Source organism: Verticillium alfalfae, genomic scaffold (genome assembly GCF_000150825.1).
Source record: "Verticillium alfalfae VaMs.102 supercont1.8 genomic scaffold, whole genome shotgun sequence".
NCBI classification, from domain to species: domain Eukaryota; kingdom Fungi; phylum Ascomycota; class Sordariomycetes; order Glomerellales; family Plectosphaerellaceae; genus Verticillium; species Verticillium alfalfae.
In genome coordinates, this window is record NW_003315031.1 from 609,307 (window position 1) to 625,091 (window position 15,785).

The following is a 15,785-nucleotide window of genomic DNA, read 5'->3' on the forward strand; positions in this document are numbered from 1 at the left end:
CTCGACCTGACGATGCGTGTGGTGTCCAACGGTCGCCACCACCCACCGGGTCGCGGCATCGCACCCTACGGCCTGGGCCTTATCGACCTGCCGTACGACCCCGTTTGTGGAAAAGAGGTATTGTCCGCCTGTGCAGGGTCGATTGAGCACAATCGCCTTGTTTGCACCGCGGATGGTGCATGCCGCTGGCCCGGCCCGGCTGGTCAACGAAGACAGTAGATAGGGGCCTCGGATCGAATCACCCTGCACGACAAGAAAGGCTGACAAGAGGGAAGAGCAACAGCGGCATGTGTCAGAACTCATGTTTGTCGCTCCTTGCTTGATTTTCCGCTCGTCGAGCCTTCGATGTGCCTGTGCGGTTTGGTCCTCCGCAGCAATCGTTCAGGGCACTCGCTTTCTTGGCCCCCGAGCCGCACCTGAGGTCGGCCTCAGTCGTCGTTGAAGAGACTCCCCAGTCATCGAGTCACAAACCCCACCACTTGAATTCTGCAGTTCAACTTTTGTATTGATGCACTGGTCCTTCAGAACCTGGTATACATGTACGCACACGGCCGCCTGTCCTAGGCAGCGTGCTATGCTCTCCCCATAGCCAATTGCATCGGCGACATTTTGCGTCCGTTCCATGATCGTAAAAAGCCGCCAGCCTCGTCGGCAAGCGACATGAATAAAACGCCCACCCCCGCCACGCCCTTGTTTTGAACGCCTGACGAAGTCCAGCCCGTCGCTTACATTGGAAACCCATAGCAATGAGAACAAAAAGAGAAAACAAGAAATAAAGGAGTTCTGCACACGACCCCCGAGACAAAGGGGCAGGAAGGGGACAGACAGGCTGAAGCGGCAATCACCAAACCCACTCGGCACCCTGCCCAGTGCCCATGCCTCGCATCTGCTGCCCCTTGCCCGTCCTGCCCTCGCCTGCTCTCGCGCGCTCGGCGAAGATGGGTCTCAGCTCTTCAATGACGTCCTCGTCGAAGACGATGCCGTCGGCCGTTCTTGACGACGAGCTGGAGCTGGAGCTGGAGCTGGAGCTGGAGCTGTAGGACATCTTGCCCGTGTCGTGCTTGGGGCGCTGGTGGTAGGGGTGTTGGTGCGTGGAGAGCTGCGAGGAGGAGGATTCCTGCGGCGTGTTGTGGAACGAGCGGCGGGATGCGGGGATCGTCGCTGTCGCAGGGAGGCGTGGGGAGGATTTGGGCGAGGTCAGGGTGCGGATGGCCTTCATTGTGAATTGTGTGGTCTGCTGAAGACGGAGAAGAGCTGCAATGTGTTGTATTGGTTGGAAAAGAGTGCCCTTGAAAAAGAGTGCCTTTGAGAAAAATGAAAAAAAAGTGCCTTGAGAAATGGGAGACGGGCGCAAGTTGAGTGTGAGATGGAGAACAGTTTGGTGGTTGCGTTTCGTCGTGGTGTGTCAATGTATTGACATGTGAAGTCGTGGGGTGGTGGTGGTGGTCTGATACGTGAATGTCTGTTTCTTCATGCACGCTTCTTCTACTGCTGCTGCTGTTGCTGTGGCTTTAATGACAAGAGGAATGCCGGTCTCGCGGATTTTGTATTCGCAGACTGTCTTCTGAGAATCGATCGAAACTTGCGTGATGACAAAAAATAGGGCAAACATGTATCATAGAAAGAAAGGAAGCACCGACAGAGTCCCATCAAGATGAAGCCGTTTGAGCATCGGCCCAAGATTCCGAGGTTGAGTCACCGCCAAAGATCTCCCACACTGACTCACTTCTCCGGCCGCAACACACGCCATGGCAGTAGGATCAAGCCCACGGGCACATGATAATAGTTCCCCCCCCCCCCCGCGGGCGCGGCGCATATCCATGAAGAAAGTGATGCATCACTATACCAGGCAACGCTGCAGAATACAAGCATGCGTCATGTCTCTGATGTCTCGACAGCGGGCCTCCTAAAACCTGGTTTCGCATTGGAACGTCCGATCCAGAATGCCAGATCGAAAAGGCTAAAATTGGCTGCTACGCGCGCACGTACGTAGGAACTCACACACGTCAGGCTCTAAAACAACCCGACCCAGAAAATGATTTGAAAATGAAACGCCAAAAAGTGCCGTGTCATGATTCGCTCGCTGGGGCTTCTTGCTATGCATCTCACTGTTTAGATCGCCGCCACCTCGCGCATATGCTGTTCCATCCAATGTTGTGGCACCTCGCCCGCGGCCGCCGCCTCTGCGGGCCTACCCGAAACGGCATCCATGGCCGCGAGATCGTTCCTATTCACCTTGCCGAGCTTGGACTTCAGCTCTTCGGTAATGGGCGCGACGTCGAGGTCGAGCCAGTCACGCAGGAACTTGCCAACGTCCGTGTTCTCGACGTTCCCGCGGATCTTTTCCGTGTCGCGCCCACCCGAGCTGTAAATGTTGACATCGACGGCCGTATGTCCGTGCGTGCTCCAGCCCACGTGCGCCCGCAGGCTGATGATGGCAGCGAAGGTTGTGATCGCGGCAAGGGGCGCCTCAACGAGAGCGTCGAGCTCTTCAGGGTGCACGTCTGTGATGCCGAGACCGCCGTAGATGAGCGTCTCGTTGACCCAGCTCCTGAGCTTTCCCATGTGCTCGCCCGGGTTCTCGGCAATGTGCTTGGCAAGCTGCAGGGACAGGAACTCGGACGAAGCATTGGCCTTGGCAAGGGCGCGGGGGAACCAGTTATAGACGGGAAGGTGTCCAGGCTCCTCTGTGAAGTTGTCAGTCACGGCATGCAGCATCAAAAAGCAAGACAGGAGCACATACGTAGAGCAGTACCGAGACCGCCCGTCTCGTGATCGCTCGTGGCTACCAGAATTGTTTCGGTTTCGCTCTTCTCGATAAAGTCAAGCACGGCCTGGAAGGCAGCATCGTACTGCAGAACCTCGTGGACCTGAGCCGCGGGATCGTTAATGTGTCCGGCGTGGTCAATCCTGCTGCCTTCAATCATGAGGAAGAAGCCGTGGTCACTGTGCTCCGTCTCTTTCTCCAGCGCGCGGAGCGCAGTGTGGGTCATCTCGGTCAAGCTGGGGTAAATGTGATCGAGGTTGCGGCGGTCAATCTCAAAGGGAACATTGTAGTGGGCAAATAAGCCAAGGGCCGGCAGCTGAACGTTCTCGCCAAGCTTGAGGGCGTCGAATCCCGCTCGGTCGCTCGCATACGTCCAGTTGTACTTCTCCTGTGCGATCTTGACAACATCGGTTTCGTCTAGGCGACAGCTGTCGGCGGTGCCGTTGGGCAGGAAATGGCAGCGGCCACCGCCAAGCATCAGGTCGACAACACGCCCGAGGGGGCCATCACCAACCTCCTGCAGGGCAATGTCATCGTTCATGGCGCGGGTCAGAACATGCTGGCGAAGCAGGCAGGCGTGCCGTCGGTGATGTCGGTGGTCACGACCAGCCCCGTCGCATAGCCGGCCCTCTTGCCAGCCTCGAGAACGGTGCCGCAGGGCTCGTACTCGGGCGTGATGAGATGGCGCCGTTGTAGCTCTTTCTTGCCGCACGAGAAGGCCGTGCACCGCGCGCTGTCGGTGACGAGCGAGTTGAAGGAGCGCGTGCGGGCTGGTGCCCCAAAAGTGCTTGTCAAGCGTCAGAGTGTCATCCTCGGAAAGACCCTCGACGTGCTGACGGAAGCTTCGCGGTCAGGGACAAGGAAGCAGGGCCATGCCGTCGGAGACCATGAAGATGAGGTTTCGCTTTTCCGGCGTCGGACCAGTTCCATGTCCCGTCTGGCGGTTATGCTGGCTCCACACCGCGAGGACGATCACGGCAGCAGTCGCTAACAGGGCCCAGACGAAGAGGAGAACCTCACGCAGTCGGTTCGATCCGCCTGATGAAGGGGAGTGGCCGTTATCGGAGTTGGACTCGGAGTCATCGTTGATATTCTCACGACGTTCCGTGTCGTCGAGGAGGGGAGTTCGGTCGTTTGGTGCTGCTTGAGCGGCCTAGGAATGAGCGTGTCAGTTTTGCAGACATCAACAGGTGCGATTTGGCTGACATACCATCTTGTGTTGTGCAGTGCAATCCGGATGCACAGCTTGACGATGGGTGTTGGAGGAAGCAACAAGTCCTGGTGAAGCTTCCGAAGCTAAAGCCTCCAGATAAGGGTCACGCAGTGCTACCTCCGCCAGCGTCAGCAGGTCCCTGGAATGGGGGGGCGCCTGGGGCGCTTTGGGAGGGTTCATTGGCACGAGCTTGCCCTGGCCTGCGGCTGTGTGACACGCCAACGACGTCACCCCCTAGGGTACGTGCCTGGCCCTCACCTTATCAGAGCACATGCTCGGCGGGGGTGCAGACTTTTGGGGGTTCTGCAAGGGTCTGCGTCTGTTCATTGTACTTGAGGTCCTCAGGCAAGTCAGGTACCTCAACTCAAGTACCTTATTTCCTTGATGCCAATTGACCCTTCGAGCAGGTCAGCTGGATCAGTTTTTGCGTAGTCGGCAACATCGGCTCGTGTCATGGCGACATGGCTCAATCTATCACGTGCGACAGGGATGCGAAGACTGTTGCTGTCGTGCAGCAAGCAAGCCAAGTCGAGCGAATCTGAACATGGGTGAGATCGATTCACAGCATTTGTCACAATGTCACCTTGGCACCTGCCGGCCAGAACCTCGTCACAGTGGTCTTATCCCAACCACAAACGTTCCTGTCTGTCATGGAAGAAGGCATATTGCTCACTTTATCCCTCTTGCACCTCGCATAGCCATCTTTGCGCGAGCATGCCTCACCTCCAAAAGCGGAATTCCCTGCGGAGAAAAATACAGACATCCACCTTGCCAATGCCGAGAAGCCAGCGTCCTGTCAAACTGGAGTTCGGCAGCTGTGAACTGCCAGAATTTTATCTCTGCGATCAAACCTTGGAATCCACCGACGGGTGAGGTTACGTGTTCTCTGAGCCACCACCACACCGAGGTCCCTCACCATTCTGGCAAGGCTGCCCTGCCCTTGCGTTGAACTTCTTTCCATTCCGACAGCCGTATCTCGAACAAGCTTATCCAGGTTGCTTCAGCTGGTGACGCCCTTGCGAATAAGGCTAGCCTCGAATCTCCCCTTGGCCGGGCAACGTGTCACAGCTAGATGCCGCTGTCATGTTGTGCTTCACCATGCCTCGAGCGATACCCGAAAGCGCTTAGATTTGGCCGCTAGCTCTCTACCCCAGTCTTTACATTATCAATCAGCGCAGACGTTCACCACAGAGTAGTTAGCATCAGGCCCAGTGTGCTGACGAACTTTGTCTTCAACCGCGCGGTACCCTAATCGGGCATAACGTAAAGCTGCGGAACGGCCTCGGAAACCTCCAAACTACAACACAATTCTCGGGATCGCTCAAATTGAATCGGCAGGGGCAAACACTACCAAAGTTCACACTCGGTGCAATGCGGATGCTCGGAGATATTGCTGTGAGACTGGACGCCAACAGGATGCCAGCATCGAGGGAGCTTTATAAACCAGAGACGTCCATGAGGACGCTTGATCGTCTGAAGATCTGAAGCTCTCTCTCTCATGCAGCTTCTCGGACTCCGTCTGATATTGAGTCAAAATTTCCCCTTCTGTCATATCCATCATGGTTGCTCCAAGCTGTGGTCTGCCTATCCTGGCAGCAACCACCAATGTCTTTGCCTACGACAATCTGTTCGCCTTCGACAGTGTGCCCGAAATCGAGAACAGGACCCTCGAAGAGATACACAAAGCTGCCCTTGCCGAAGGTGGAGTCGTCAACTGCTGGCATGGAGGCGATGAGCCAAACCAGCAAGGCTTTCTGAAGCAAATATTCGAAGAAAGATTCCCCGGCATGACGCTAAACATTACCGTTGATCTATCAAAGTACCACGACGGCCGACTGGACGAGCAGCTCGCCAATAGCAACGTCCATGTCGACAGCGTTATCCTCCAGACACTCCACGATTTTCCCCGCTGGGAAAACCAAGGCGCGCTTCTTAAGTACGCTCCACTCGGCTTTGATGCAATTGACGGCGCATACAAGAACGTCGCAACCGCGGCATACTACGGTGTCTACCATCTTGCCTGGCAGTTGTTTTGGAGCCCCTCCAAGCTGCCCAACATTACGATCAGCGAATTTGACGACTTTCTGAGGCCCGAACTGAAGAACAAGATCGTGCTGACCTATCCCAACGACGACGACGCTGTCTTGTTTGCCTTTGACCTCATGTAAGTCGCACCACTACCCTGGCTACATACTCTCCAAGTCAATTGGAAAACGCGCGAAGTCTGACATTGAAATCACAGCCTACAAAGGCACGGCATAGAGTGGCTGGATGCCCTTCTCGCACAGAACCCCCGCTGGGTCCGCGGCACTGGGACCCCCGTTACCCTGACCCTGACCCCGAATTGCACTGAGGCGGCAACCTTCACGAGCTTCGCTGGCTTCGCCGCCGTTCCAGGCTCCAAATACTCGCTTCCCACCCAGACCCAGTTTGTGTCGTGGCCGCAGACCGCCGCCATCCTCAAGGACGCGCCCCACCCCGAGAGTGCCAAGCTGCTGCACTCCTTTGTGCTATCGCCCGAGTTCCAGCAGATAATGGGCTGGCCTGTTCGCCATGATGTGCCAGTGGCGGAAAACTTCTCGCAGCTACCGCTAAAGGATATCCCGTCGACAAACCCTGCGGCTTTTGGTCGCTTCATGGCGGATCGCGGGAGGGTTGAGAGGCTGCGCTTCTTCCTTGAGGATCGTATCGGATCTGCTCGGGGTCTGAGCCCGCTCGTTGACGGCCTCTGAACTTGTTGTTAATATGGTCGAGGGTAGTCGTGTAACTACAAGGTGTAGGTAAGGTGGGGACTGTTGTCGGAATTGCTCGACGTAGTAGTTATTTCCAAGGTGTCAATCAAGCAGCGTTCGAGATGATGTATGAAAACCTCAGTGAGTAGCTTGAAACGCTAGAGAACCTTGCATGAAGTAATGCAAGCAATATCAATCCAGTTCTTCACCCATGTAGCTTGCGGTCAGGAAAGAAATTCCCTCTTTGCTGCCCTTCTCGGTCTCGTCAACAGAATGAATTGGACATGTCACCCCTGAAAGGCTTCGCAAACTGCCTAGAGTCTATTTGTGGACGAAACAGATGTACCAAGGAAAAAACCTAGCAGGAAGACTTAATAGACAGGAAGGCATTAAACATGCGGGTGTAGTTCCGGTGGGGTTCAATAGTGTTCTCCTTACACTTTCTGGGACAGATGTTTCTGAATGCCAAAAGGGCTCGACAGTCCATTACACGTTCCCCATTCGGGTGTGGAGTGTTTGTTATGTCGTTCATATAGCACTGTAATCCTTCGACGTCAGACACACCGAGGCACCGGGACACGGCATGTTGCCAAGATGGCCAAGGCGGCCAGGCCGCAATAGAGGCTCCTGGACCGATCGGGCCCAGGGCCCTACATGAAGTTGCCTCTGTTTATCGCTTACCCCTTGAATTCTGAACTTTGACAGCAACACAGCCACACATAACGATCGCGACCACCACCACCATCCTTCCCGCTTCCCACTCCATGTGGTCCCTCCTGGGCGCGGCTGTCTACCCTGGGGCCATTGCCAATGCCGCTGACTTGCTGGACATCGGCCTGGTCTACCCACGCGCAAACGAGACGTGTGAGCCAACGGATGAGTTTCCACTTGTCTTTGCGCTCCAGAATGTCAAGCAAGCCGAATATCTTGAGCCCACCATCTCGCTTCGTGTCCTCAACTTAACAAAATCAACCTCGGACATTGAAGTCCTCAGCGATCGGATGCACGAACTCCGCTGGGGCAACGTCTCGGAGAACGAGCCCTATCTTTTCTGGAGCCATTTCAAGGTCAGCGGCGAGGGCCAGATCCGCGTGATCTGGCAAGCGTTCTGGTCCGCGTGCGAGGAGATTAGCAGCTACGACAAGCGTGTGCGAAATCGCACTGAAAACTTTTGGGTTGATATCGAAGTCAAAAATGGTGGGCAAAAGGCCGATCTCGTTGCTGGCACGGCTGGTGATAGCAATGACTGTCCTAATCAAGGGGTTGCGATCAACGTGACTACCGATGCACGTGAATATTCTGGCTGGACCAATGGACGCCAAGAGTCAGGAACTTGCGCAGTGCTGGCATCACCATCGCCAACATCGACTTCGAATACCTGCCGCGTCAAGATTGAAACGTCCGTAGTAGAAAGTATGGAGGCTGTGGATCTTGCGAAGAGGTGCCGAGGCTTGAATTCTCCTGCCGAGTGCCCGGAGAAGGATGAGGCGGTCACGAAACTGGCTGCTATGAGTGTCCCCATTTTGGCAGCTCTTCTTGGTACCGCTCTCTTTCTTGCTTGAAGTAAAATCTTTATTGCCTTCGACTCGCCCACGGTTACCAGTTCGGCCGTGATAAACCTCCTTGGTTGATGGGGGACTTTCGAAGGTCGCCCAGGTACCGGATTCGTAATTTAGTTAAGGTTAAGAATAATACAGCTAATCAGCTTCCACATTGAATATAAATTCGGCTATCTGCAATCATTCCTGCGTTTGTTCGGATCCTCAGTGTCTGATATCCATCAACAGAACCATTGAACGACCCCAACCCCTGCTGGGGATCATATGGCCATGTGAGTGTTTTTCCCGCGAAAATAATGTGTTCATTCTCTGCTAATCTTCACAAACCTAAGGTTATTTGTTCAAGCATCTCGCCAAGGTAGATAGCTATGAATAATGCTGTAAATTAGTATCATCCGGCCCGTAGCGCGAAAGCATAGACTTCAGCGTTGTCATGAGTCGATAAATGCTTGGATTGACCCTACGCCCTCGGTCCATTTAATTCCGAAGTATCTTCATCTTTCAAGCTCTATCAGAGAAAAGACTATCTGATGTTAAGCAGGAAATATTAGGGCTTTAGTTCTGACATAATCACAACGTATGATATGGTGTCAGGGCTGGCACAACAAAGAAAAGACGAACCTGAATAAAAGAACCACCTTCGACATTACCACCCTCCTCTCCCATATCCATCTCCAATGACATTCACATTTTGATATGATTGATAGAGCGAAATTCCTCCATGGAGTAATGACCTTGAATCATGCGTCGCAGTTGATAGGGTAGTTCATCTAGCCCTCGGTCATCGGAGCTTTTCGGGCACCTTACAAAGTGTTGGGCTGTTCTTCTCCTCGCCATCACGGCACATATTTTTATTGACGCAAAAAGAATCGACCTGACTCCTAGAAGCCTAGCCTCATATTGCTGGACAGATCCCGAGAATCCGAGTTACAAGTTATGCCAAGCACAGCTGCTGGCACCGATGTGGGTTATGGCGCATGTTGGAACACGCGATTCAGCACTTCGCTTCAAAAGGCCGCGACGCGATGCTTCGCATGTGCCAGTCCGCGAGTTCAAGTACTGAAAAATAGCCACGGGAAGATGTGGTAGCTGACGACGCTCTTTGCCGAGTTCCGGCCTGGGCTGCCGTGAAAGCGGAGCTCCGTGTCCCGCAACTCCGGCTCGGGTCCATGCATTCTGCATATAGAAGCTTATCAGATTCAACTTCTCGAAAAATCTAATCAGATCGATCGTCTTACCTTTTTTCAGTTCTCTCACACTCTAGCCACTACTCTTCCAGAGAATGGAGGAAGCGAAGGGTATGCCAAACACCAGTGTCACGACGGTGCCACTGAGTCAGGGGCTTGAGCGTGGACCTGAACAGGCTAAGCGCCCCTCTGGTCAGCCCTTTCACTGCGCAATTCAGCCCTGGAGCGGCACTGACATTTCCCAGATGAAAGCAGTGCTCCCAGTGAAGACGTGTTGTTCGCTGCAGGTATCGGCCTCGAGAAGGATGACCCAACGCTTCCTTGCCTGACCATTCGCATGTGGGTCATCGGGATCGCCTTTTGCCTTCTCGGGAGCGGTCTGAACACTCTGTACACTTTCCGTTTTCCCTCGATTTCTCTCTCACAATCGGCAATTCAATTTTTGGCGTTTCCTGTAGGAAAAGCCTGGGAGTATTCTATTCCAGACTGGGGTATCAGTGCTTTCGGGCACCACATATCTCTTAATCCCGGACCTTTCAATTACAAGGTATTTCAGCATCCGGGCAATCACGGGCAGCATTGCTAATGGGTTCAAGGAAAACATTCTCATTTATATACTTGCAAATCTCAGCTTCCTCACTCGATTGAGCGCAGACGTCCTCACCGAGCAGCGTGTTTTCTATGGTCTCAAAGCAGGATGGGGCTTCGAGCTGACCATGACGCTTGCCACCATTCTTTTCGGCTTCAGTCTAGCCGGCATATTTCGTTCACTCGTCGTAGAGCCAGCTAGCCTTGTGTGGCCCGGAGTTCTTGGTAATACTGCCCTGAACCATACCCTCCACTCCAGAAAGAACGCAGTGGACCCACAGTACGTCGCCGCAATCTACGAATCCATATCAACACTGACCGGATGATATTCAAAGCACCGGATTCAAGATGTCTCGCTATCGATTTTTCATGATTGCTTTTTGCGTATCCTTTTGCTGGTACTGGTTTCCAGACTTCATCTTTCCAGCTCTAGGCTACTTCACTTTCATCTGCTGGGCTGCACCGAACAACGCTGTAGTCAACCAAATCTTTGGCATGAAGAGTGGGCTAGGCATATTGCCTGTCACCTTTGACTGTAAGTCCTTTCCCTTAATCTTTCAACGGAACTAGTATTGAGTGTGTTGTAGGGAGTCAAATTGCTTACATTGGTTCTCCTTTGGTTGTGCCGACCTGGGCGATTCTCAATGTCCTCGCATCGCTCATCTTCTGGATCTACGTCGTTTCGCCTGCAATATACTACAGCAACAAGTGGTCTTCTGCCTACCTCCCCATCCAGAGTAACTCTGTGTACGACAACACCGGCGCTGTCTACAATGTCTCTCGTGTTATCGATAAGAAGCTCGGCTTCAGCTTCAATAGTACCAAGTTTGATGAGTATTCAGAGGTCGGTCAAGCTGCCAGCTCCTGCGTCGAAGTGCATTGAAATAAACTTTTTTTAGATCTACCTGCCTGTCACTTACGCGCTCAACCCTTCGGACTCTCGTTTGCTACAATATCATCACTGTTCATTTGGCTGTATTTGGAGCGGCGCCACAACATCATCGCCATCTTCCAGGCGTCGTCATTATCGTCTCTATTCAAGCGCCGCCCGAGACCGAGCTTGAACCTCCAGCCGGCTTACAAGACTGTCCCCGCATGGTGGTATCTAGTGTCGATGCTGCTATCTCTTGGTCTGGGTTTGTTCTCATGCGAGTACTATCCCGTACAGTTAAGGTGGCATGGTGTCTTGCTTGCCCTGATCATATGCGCGGTCTTCTATGTCCCAGTAAGTTCACTGCGGAAAACTGAAAAGTTGCATTGAGATCGTACTGACATGCCAAGCTTGCTCTGGTATATGCCACAGCCAATGTCAAAATCCAGATCGATATCTTCTGTCGTATCGTTGCCGGCTATGTCTACGAAGGCAAAGTGCTCGCTAACATATGGTTCTTCAATCTGGGATACATATCGGGCATCAAGGGTCTCGCCTTCGCTCAGGACCTCAAGCTCGGGATCTACTGCAATATTCCGCCGCGCAAGCTCTTTCTTGTTCAAACTGTCGGCATCGTCATGGGCACTCTTGGCCAGGTCTCAACATTGAACTGGGCTCTAGAACACATCCCTCACATTTGCACCGATGCAGCCCCCAACGGCTTCACGTGTCCGTTTTCACGCACACACTTCAACACTAGTATGGTCTGGGGAGCCCTCGGTCCGCGTCGGTTCTTCGCACCAGGGGCCCACTACAGGCAGTTACTATGGATGTTTCTCCCTGGGTGCTCTGCTGCCCATTGCTGTGTGGGCACTCAAGAAGTATCTGTTTCCTCGCACGCGCTGGCTACGGAAGATTCATGTCCCAGTGTTCCTGGGTGGACTGAATTACATCCCGCCAGCTTCAGGTACCAATTACGGGAGCTGGGCCATCGTCGGGCTGGTGTTTGGGCTTTGGCTCAAGAGGAAAGACAGAAACTGGTGGAGGCGATACAACTTCGTGCTGAGCTCGGCACTGGACTGCTCAGTCGCCATCGCTGGAGTGATAATCTTCTTCGCCATCTTTTACACTGGCGCAGCAAATGACTTTGCGTGGTGGGGAACAGACGTGTACAAGGTATTTATACATCACCCATTCCAAAGAGGAGATCTAAGTTTTCTGATGCATTGCAGGACACTTGCGACTGGAAAGGATGTAAATACAAGACGATACACAAGGGTGACACTTTTGGAATATGATTACAGACAACACTGCATTATGCCACATACGACCATACCTACTGGAGAACTCGGGATCCCGTCCGCTCTCCCATAGATAAGCCAGTAAGGGTCGGACTAGTAGTTGGGTGGGTGACCACCAGCGAATCCCTGATGTTGTATGTTTTGTATTTTTGAGCTTTTCACATTTTTAGTAGTGGATGTGATCGTCATGGTGGTGAGGGTCGTTAACAATGAACGAATCGAAGTGGTCTGGGCATTTGGAACACAGATCTTGCCGCTGGACGTTGCTTTCATGTGGTTGGTGTGGGTTTCGTCCGTCCCCAACACCCAACCACTGATATCTGTGTTCTTAAGGTCTGGACAACTCTTGTTTTGGTCTCACTTGACTGGTATAAGCGATGTCCTTCTCCGTCACTGCCGACCAGCTCAAAACAGAGTCAGCAATTCGCGCAGTCCGGCTCAAAGCTGTTGCACTCATTGAGTAGCCAGACATGATCACAATCGGGGTGGCTGCACGCCGAATAACAGTGCGGAGGGGTATTAGAGGGCCTGGGCTTTTGGCTGGCTAGCTCATTCAGGCGAAGCTCACTGATGGCTGACGTGCCGTGTTACTTGTGTCTAGGCAGACACAAGCCCGCTAGTACCATCACCAGGCCTACACTGGTGGAAACGAGAACTCAAGGCATGCAGCGCGGATAATATCTTGCATGCTAACAACGTTTTCGAAAGATGCAAGAGGTTGACTTTATTTTAAGTTCGGTCTCACTCCTTGCCCATACTAAGATTCTTACCACTGCCCTCTAGCTGCACATACGTGTCTTACTTTGCATCAACTTCAAAGGCCCTTTTGATGTACTGTAGCTGAGGGAGGCCTACTGATGGCAGGAATTATAACTGTCGGCTCAGGTCGCCACGTGGAAAACTGCTACACCCGTTTGACTTTCGATTTATCACTTCCACTTCTCCGTATCGCCAGATTTCACTCCGCAATGCTCAAAATAGCGATGAAACCGCCGGCATGGATGTAAGAGAAGAATTTAAGCAATGTCCTCTTCTAGAAGAGCATCATAGCCCTCGATCAGACACCACTGTTTGGCGAGGCCCTCGGTCTCATCCTCACGAGCAACCTCCTCCAACTTGACTTCCTCTAGTCCGGTGACAGCCAAAAGCCTCATATAGACTGGAAGAATATTAATCAGGCGAATTCTCCTCCTACCAGCTGCTTGCTTCGTGTCGTCCTCAGTCTTGCCGAGATCCTCGGCCAAGGGGCTAACAACCTTAACCCAATCACGAGAAGCGATGCGACACCTTTCTTCGAGCGTCATCGTATCAAGTTCATCGTCACTAGGAACATCTGAGAGGTGATTCAGAGTTTCTTCGTCCAGAAAGATGAAGAATTTACTGCGCAGGTTTGGATGATTCTCGCGCGCCATAGCTCCCAGACTCGCGATAGAATAGGCGTGCCTGTTTGACATCACCTCCACCGAGCAAAGTCTGGTCTTCGACCACGATGTTGTGAAACCGGTACCTGAACTCTTCGCTCAGTATCTGATCCGTCTTCAGAAATCTGGGCGGGCCCCGCTGCCGGATCTCACGGGCGGCTTCTCGCCAGTGAGTCTCGAGGGTCTGCTGGTCCACTTCGTTTTCGCGAACCAGTCTTCGTCGAGGTACAGGCACATTCTCATCAGGAGAATCCAGGTGTGGTGCTTCATCGTCATGGTCTACCGAGACGAGTGTCAGCCGGCGGATGGCCGCGACGGCCCGTTTGAAGCGCGCATCGTTGCCCTCTCTGTACGTGGCTCGCACGATGGTCGAGCCCCAGCAGTTTTGTGGCTTGCAGTCGGCACAGTAGACAAAATTGTCATTCATTGTTGCAAAATATTGCCGAATCCTTAGGCCTGGCTTCAAGGGGCCTGTTCTCTCCCAATGCGGCTGCAGCAGATGGCGAAAGACAGCAAAGGACGACTCGGGAGCAGGCGGTCTGGTCAGCGCGGCCTCAGCCTTTTTCCTGGTGCGGTTCTCTCTCCAGATGCGAAGATCCTCAAGAAAAGCTGGCGTTTCAGGCCTGTACGGGGTTTGCGGCAAAGTTTTCCTCTCCTTGTAGCCGTATATCTCAGTGAGCCAGCCGTGAATCATGGGCGGCGTCTCGCATGATATGCCCGAGACGAAGCACCAAGCCTTCGTCTCGTCCTGAGGGTTCGCATACCGTGTGCAGTCGGCTCCTTCATTGGGAATCTCATCGAACGAGTAGTCCTTCGAAGCCAGATAAAGTGAGAGGAGACAGAGGAGACGGATGCGTCTCTTTCGGCTCCTGCGTCCCTGGCTGTCCTCGACTTCCAAGAACGCCTCCCTGTCCTCATCACCGCTCTCATCGTCCTCAATTTCCGGGGCCATCGGCTCCACAATCTTGACCCAGTAGTTCCATGCAATGCGGCAGCGCTCATCGATGGTCATCCTAGCGAGTGCCTGATCGTCGGGAGCGCCGGCTAAGTGGTCAATCGTCTCATCGTCGAGGTACATGAAGAAAGCCGAGCGAGCGCCCGACTCGCGCTCCTCCCAGCCTTTGGCCTGGAAGTACTCCTCAGCTTTTTCGGGTTCTGCATGATCGAGCAGGTCCTTGTCCTGGATGACCGTGGTATGGAACCGGTACTTGAATTCCTCGCTGACAATCTGGTCCGTTGTGAGTGCCTCTGTCGGGTCAGACTGCCGGGCTTGCACGTCGTTGACAAGCTGCAACCAGTTCATTTCATTGGTTCTGTCAGCCAACACGCGACCTTCATCAAGCTCCTCCTCAGGCTCTGCTGCGAGTTTCGCCCGCTTGACGCAAGGTGAAGCCTCTTCACCTCGAGGTAGGGACTCGTCATAGTCGACAGTGACGAGCGCCAGACGACGGATAGCAGCCACGGCGCGCTCGAATTTCTCGTCATCTTGGTACGAGGCGCGCACGACCGTCGAGCCCCAGCAGTTCTGCGGCGCGCATCCAGAGCAGCAACAAGCGCGGTCGCCCAGGGTGCGACAGACGCTGTAGATTTGACGGCCGGGGTTTCCGGGGCCGGGGCCACTCCAGTGAGCAGCGGGCGCGTGGTGCAAGGCGAGAAAAGATGAGCCGTATTTGAGAGGCAAGCAGTACCGTAGCGTACCACGCAACGGCTGCCCATACAAGTCGCGCGGTATGTCCACCTGCTCTCTCGAGTTTTCAAATTCGGTGGGATACATATTGTGGTAAAATGCTTCTCTCTGAGTCATAGTCTCATCGGGCAATGGAAGCCTGAGGAGTGCCTGTGTGGTGGTGCTATGTTCGGGTTTGAGAAAGGTGGCAGATGACGAGCCGCTGCCTGCCCCCGCGCTACTTGAAATCAAAACCAAGAACCAAAATGATAACAGTCTCGTGTGGCCAAGGCATATCCTCAAGGGCTTGGATTGGTCACCGTGCTGGTTCTGCCAAGCAAGCTTGGCGGAATCGCTTGCCTCTTTGCGAGTAGCAAGCAGGGGGGTAGTCGAATAATTCATGTTCATCTCGCTGCGGTAAACTCTCTATACATTGGAGGGTCAGCCAGGTGCACCAGAATGGTATCTGGGAACTTGGCT

General features: G+C 53.5%; 6 protein-coding genes across 6 annotated transcripts in view; 3 read left to right on the plus strand and 3 right to left on the minus strand.

Annotated features, from left to right (window-relative positions):
• Positions 1 to 489: 489 nt before the first annotated feature.
• On the minus strand, positions 490 to 1,637 carry VDBG_06613 (hypothetical protein; the record flags this gene model as incomplete). The annotated part of the gene is made up of 1 exon (XM_003003005.1): positions 490 to 1,637. One exon carries the CDS (start codon positions 1,217 to 1,219, stop codon positions 842 to 844), a length of 378 nt encoding a protein of 125 aa, XP_003003051.1.
• Positions 1,638 to 1,902: 265 nt separating this feature from the next.
• On the minus strand, positions 1,903 to 3,980 carry VDBG_06614 (repressible alkaline phosphatase; the record flags this gene model as incomplete). Its single annotated transcript, XM_003003006.1, has 4 exons — positions 1,903 to 2,687; positions 2,744 to 3,599; positions 3,654 to 3,920; positions 3,978 to 3,980. The coding sequence occupies 4 exons, from the start codon at positions 3,978 to 3,980 to the stop codon at positions 2,113 to 2,115; spliced, it is 1,701 nt and encodes a 566-aa protein (XP_003003052.1).
• A 1,559-nt stretch (positions 3,981 to 5,539) lies between these two features.
• VDBG_06615 (ABC transporter) lies at positions 5,540 to 6,712 on the plus strand (the record flags this gene model as incomplete). The annotated part of the gene is made up of 2 exons (XM_003003007.1): positions 5,540 to 6,144; positions 6,223 to 6,712. The coding sequence occupies 2 exons, from the start codon at positions 5,540 to 5,542 to the stop codon at positions 6,710 to 6,712; spliced, it is 1,095 nt and encodes a 364-aa protein (XP_003003053.1).
• Positions 6,713 to 7,476: 764 nt separating this feature from the next.
• VDBG_06616 (conserved hypothetical protein) lies at positions 7,477 to 8,274 on the plus strand (the record flags this gene model as incomplete). Its single annotated transcript, XM_003003008.1, has 1 exon — positions 7,477 to 8,274. The coding sequence occupies one exon, from the start codon at positions 7,477 to 7,479 to the stop codon at positions 8,272 to 8,274; it is 798 nt and encodes a 265-aa protein (XP_003003054.1).
• Positions 8,275 to 9,453: 1,179 nt separating this feature from the next.
• VDBG_06617 (sexual differentiation process protein isp4) lies at positions 9,454 to 10,929 on the plus strand (the record flags this gene model as incomplete). Its single annotated transcript, XM_003003009.1, has 6 exons — positions 9,454 to 9,650; positions 9,704 to 9,835; positions 9,917 to 10,005; positions 10,055 to 10,326; positions 10,382 to 10,581; positions 10,634 to 10,929. 6 exons carry the CDS (start codon positions 9,554 to 9,556, stop codon positions 10,927 to 10,929), a joined length of 1,086 nt encoding a protein of 361 aa, XP_003003055.1.
• A 2,305-nt stretch (positions 10,930 to 13,234) lies between these two features.
• Positions 13,235 to 15,785, minus strand: part of VDBG_06618 (conserved hypothetical protein) — a gene marked incomplete at both ends in the record, with an annotated part of 4,550 nt that continues 1,999 nt past the window's right edge. Inside the window, 2 exons of the mRNA XM_003003010.1 lie at positions 13,235 to 13,541; positions 13,726 to 15,731. Of these exons, the coding sequence (XP_003003056.1) occupies positions 13,235 to 13,541; positions 13,726 to 15,731 (2,313 nt within the window). The remainder of the gene's footprint in view (positions 13,542 to 13,725; positions 15,732 to 15,785) is intronic.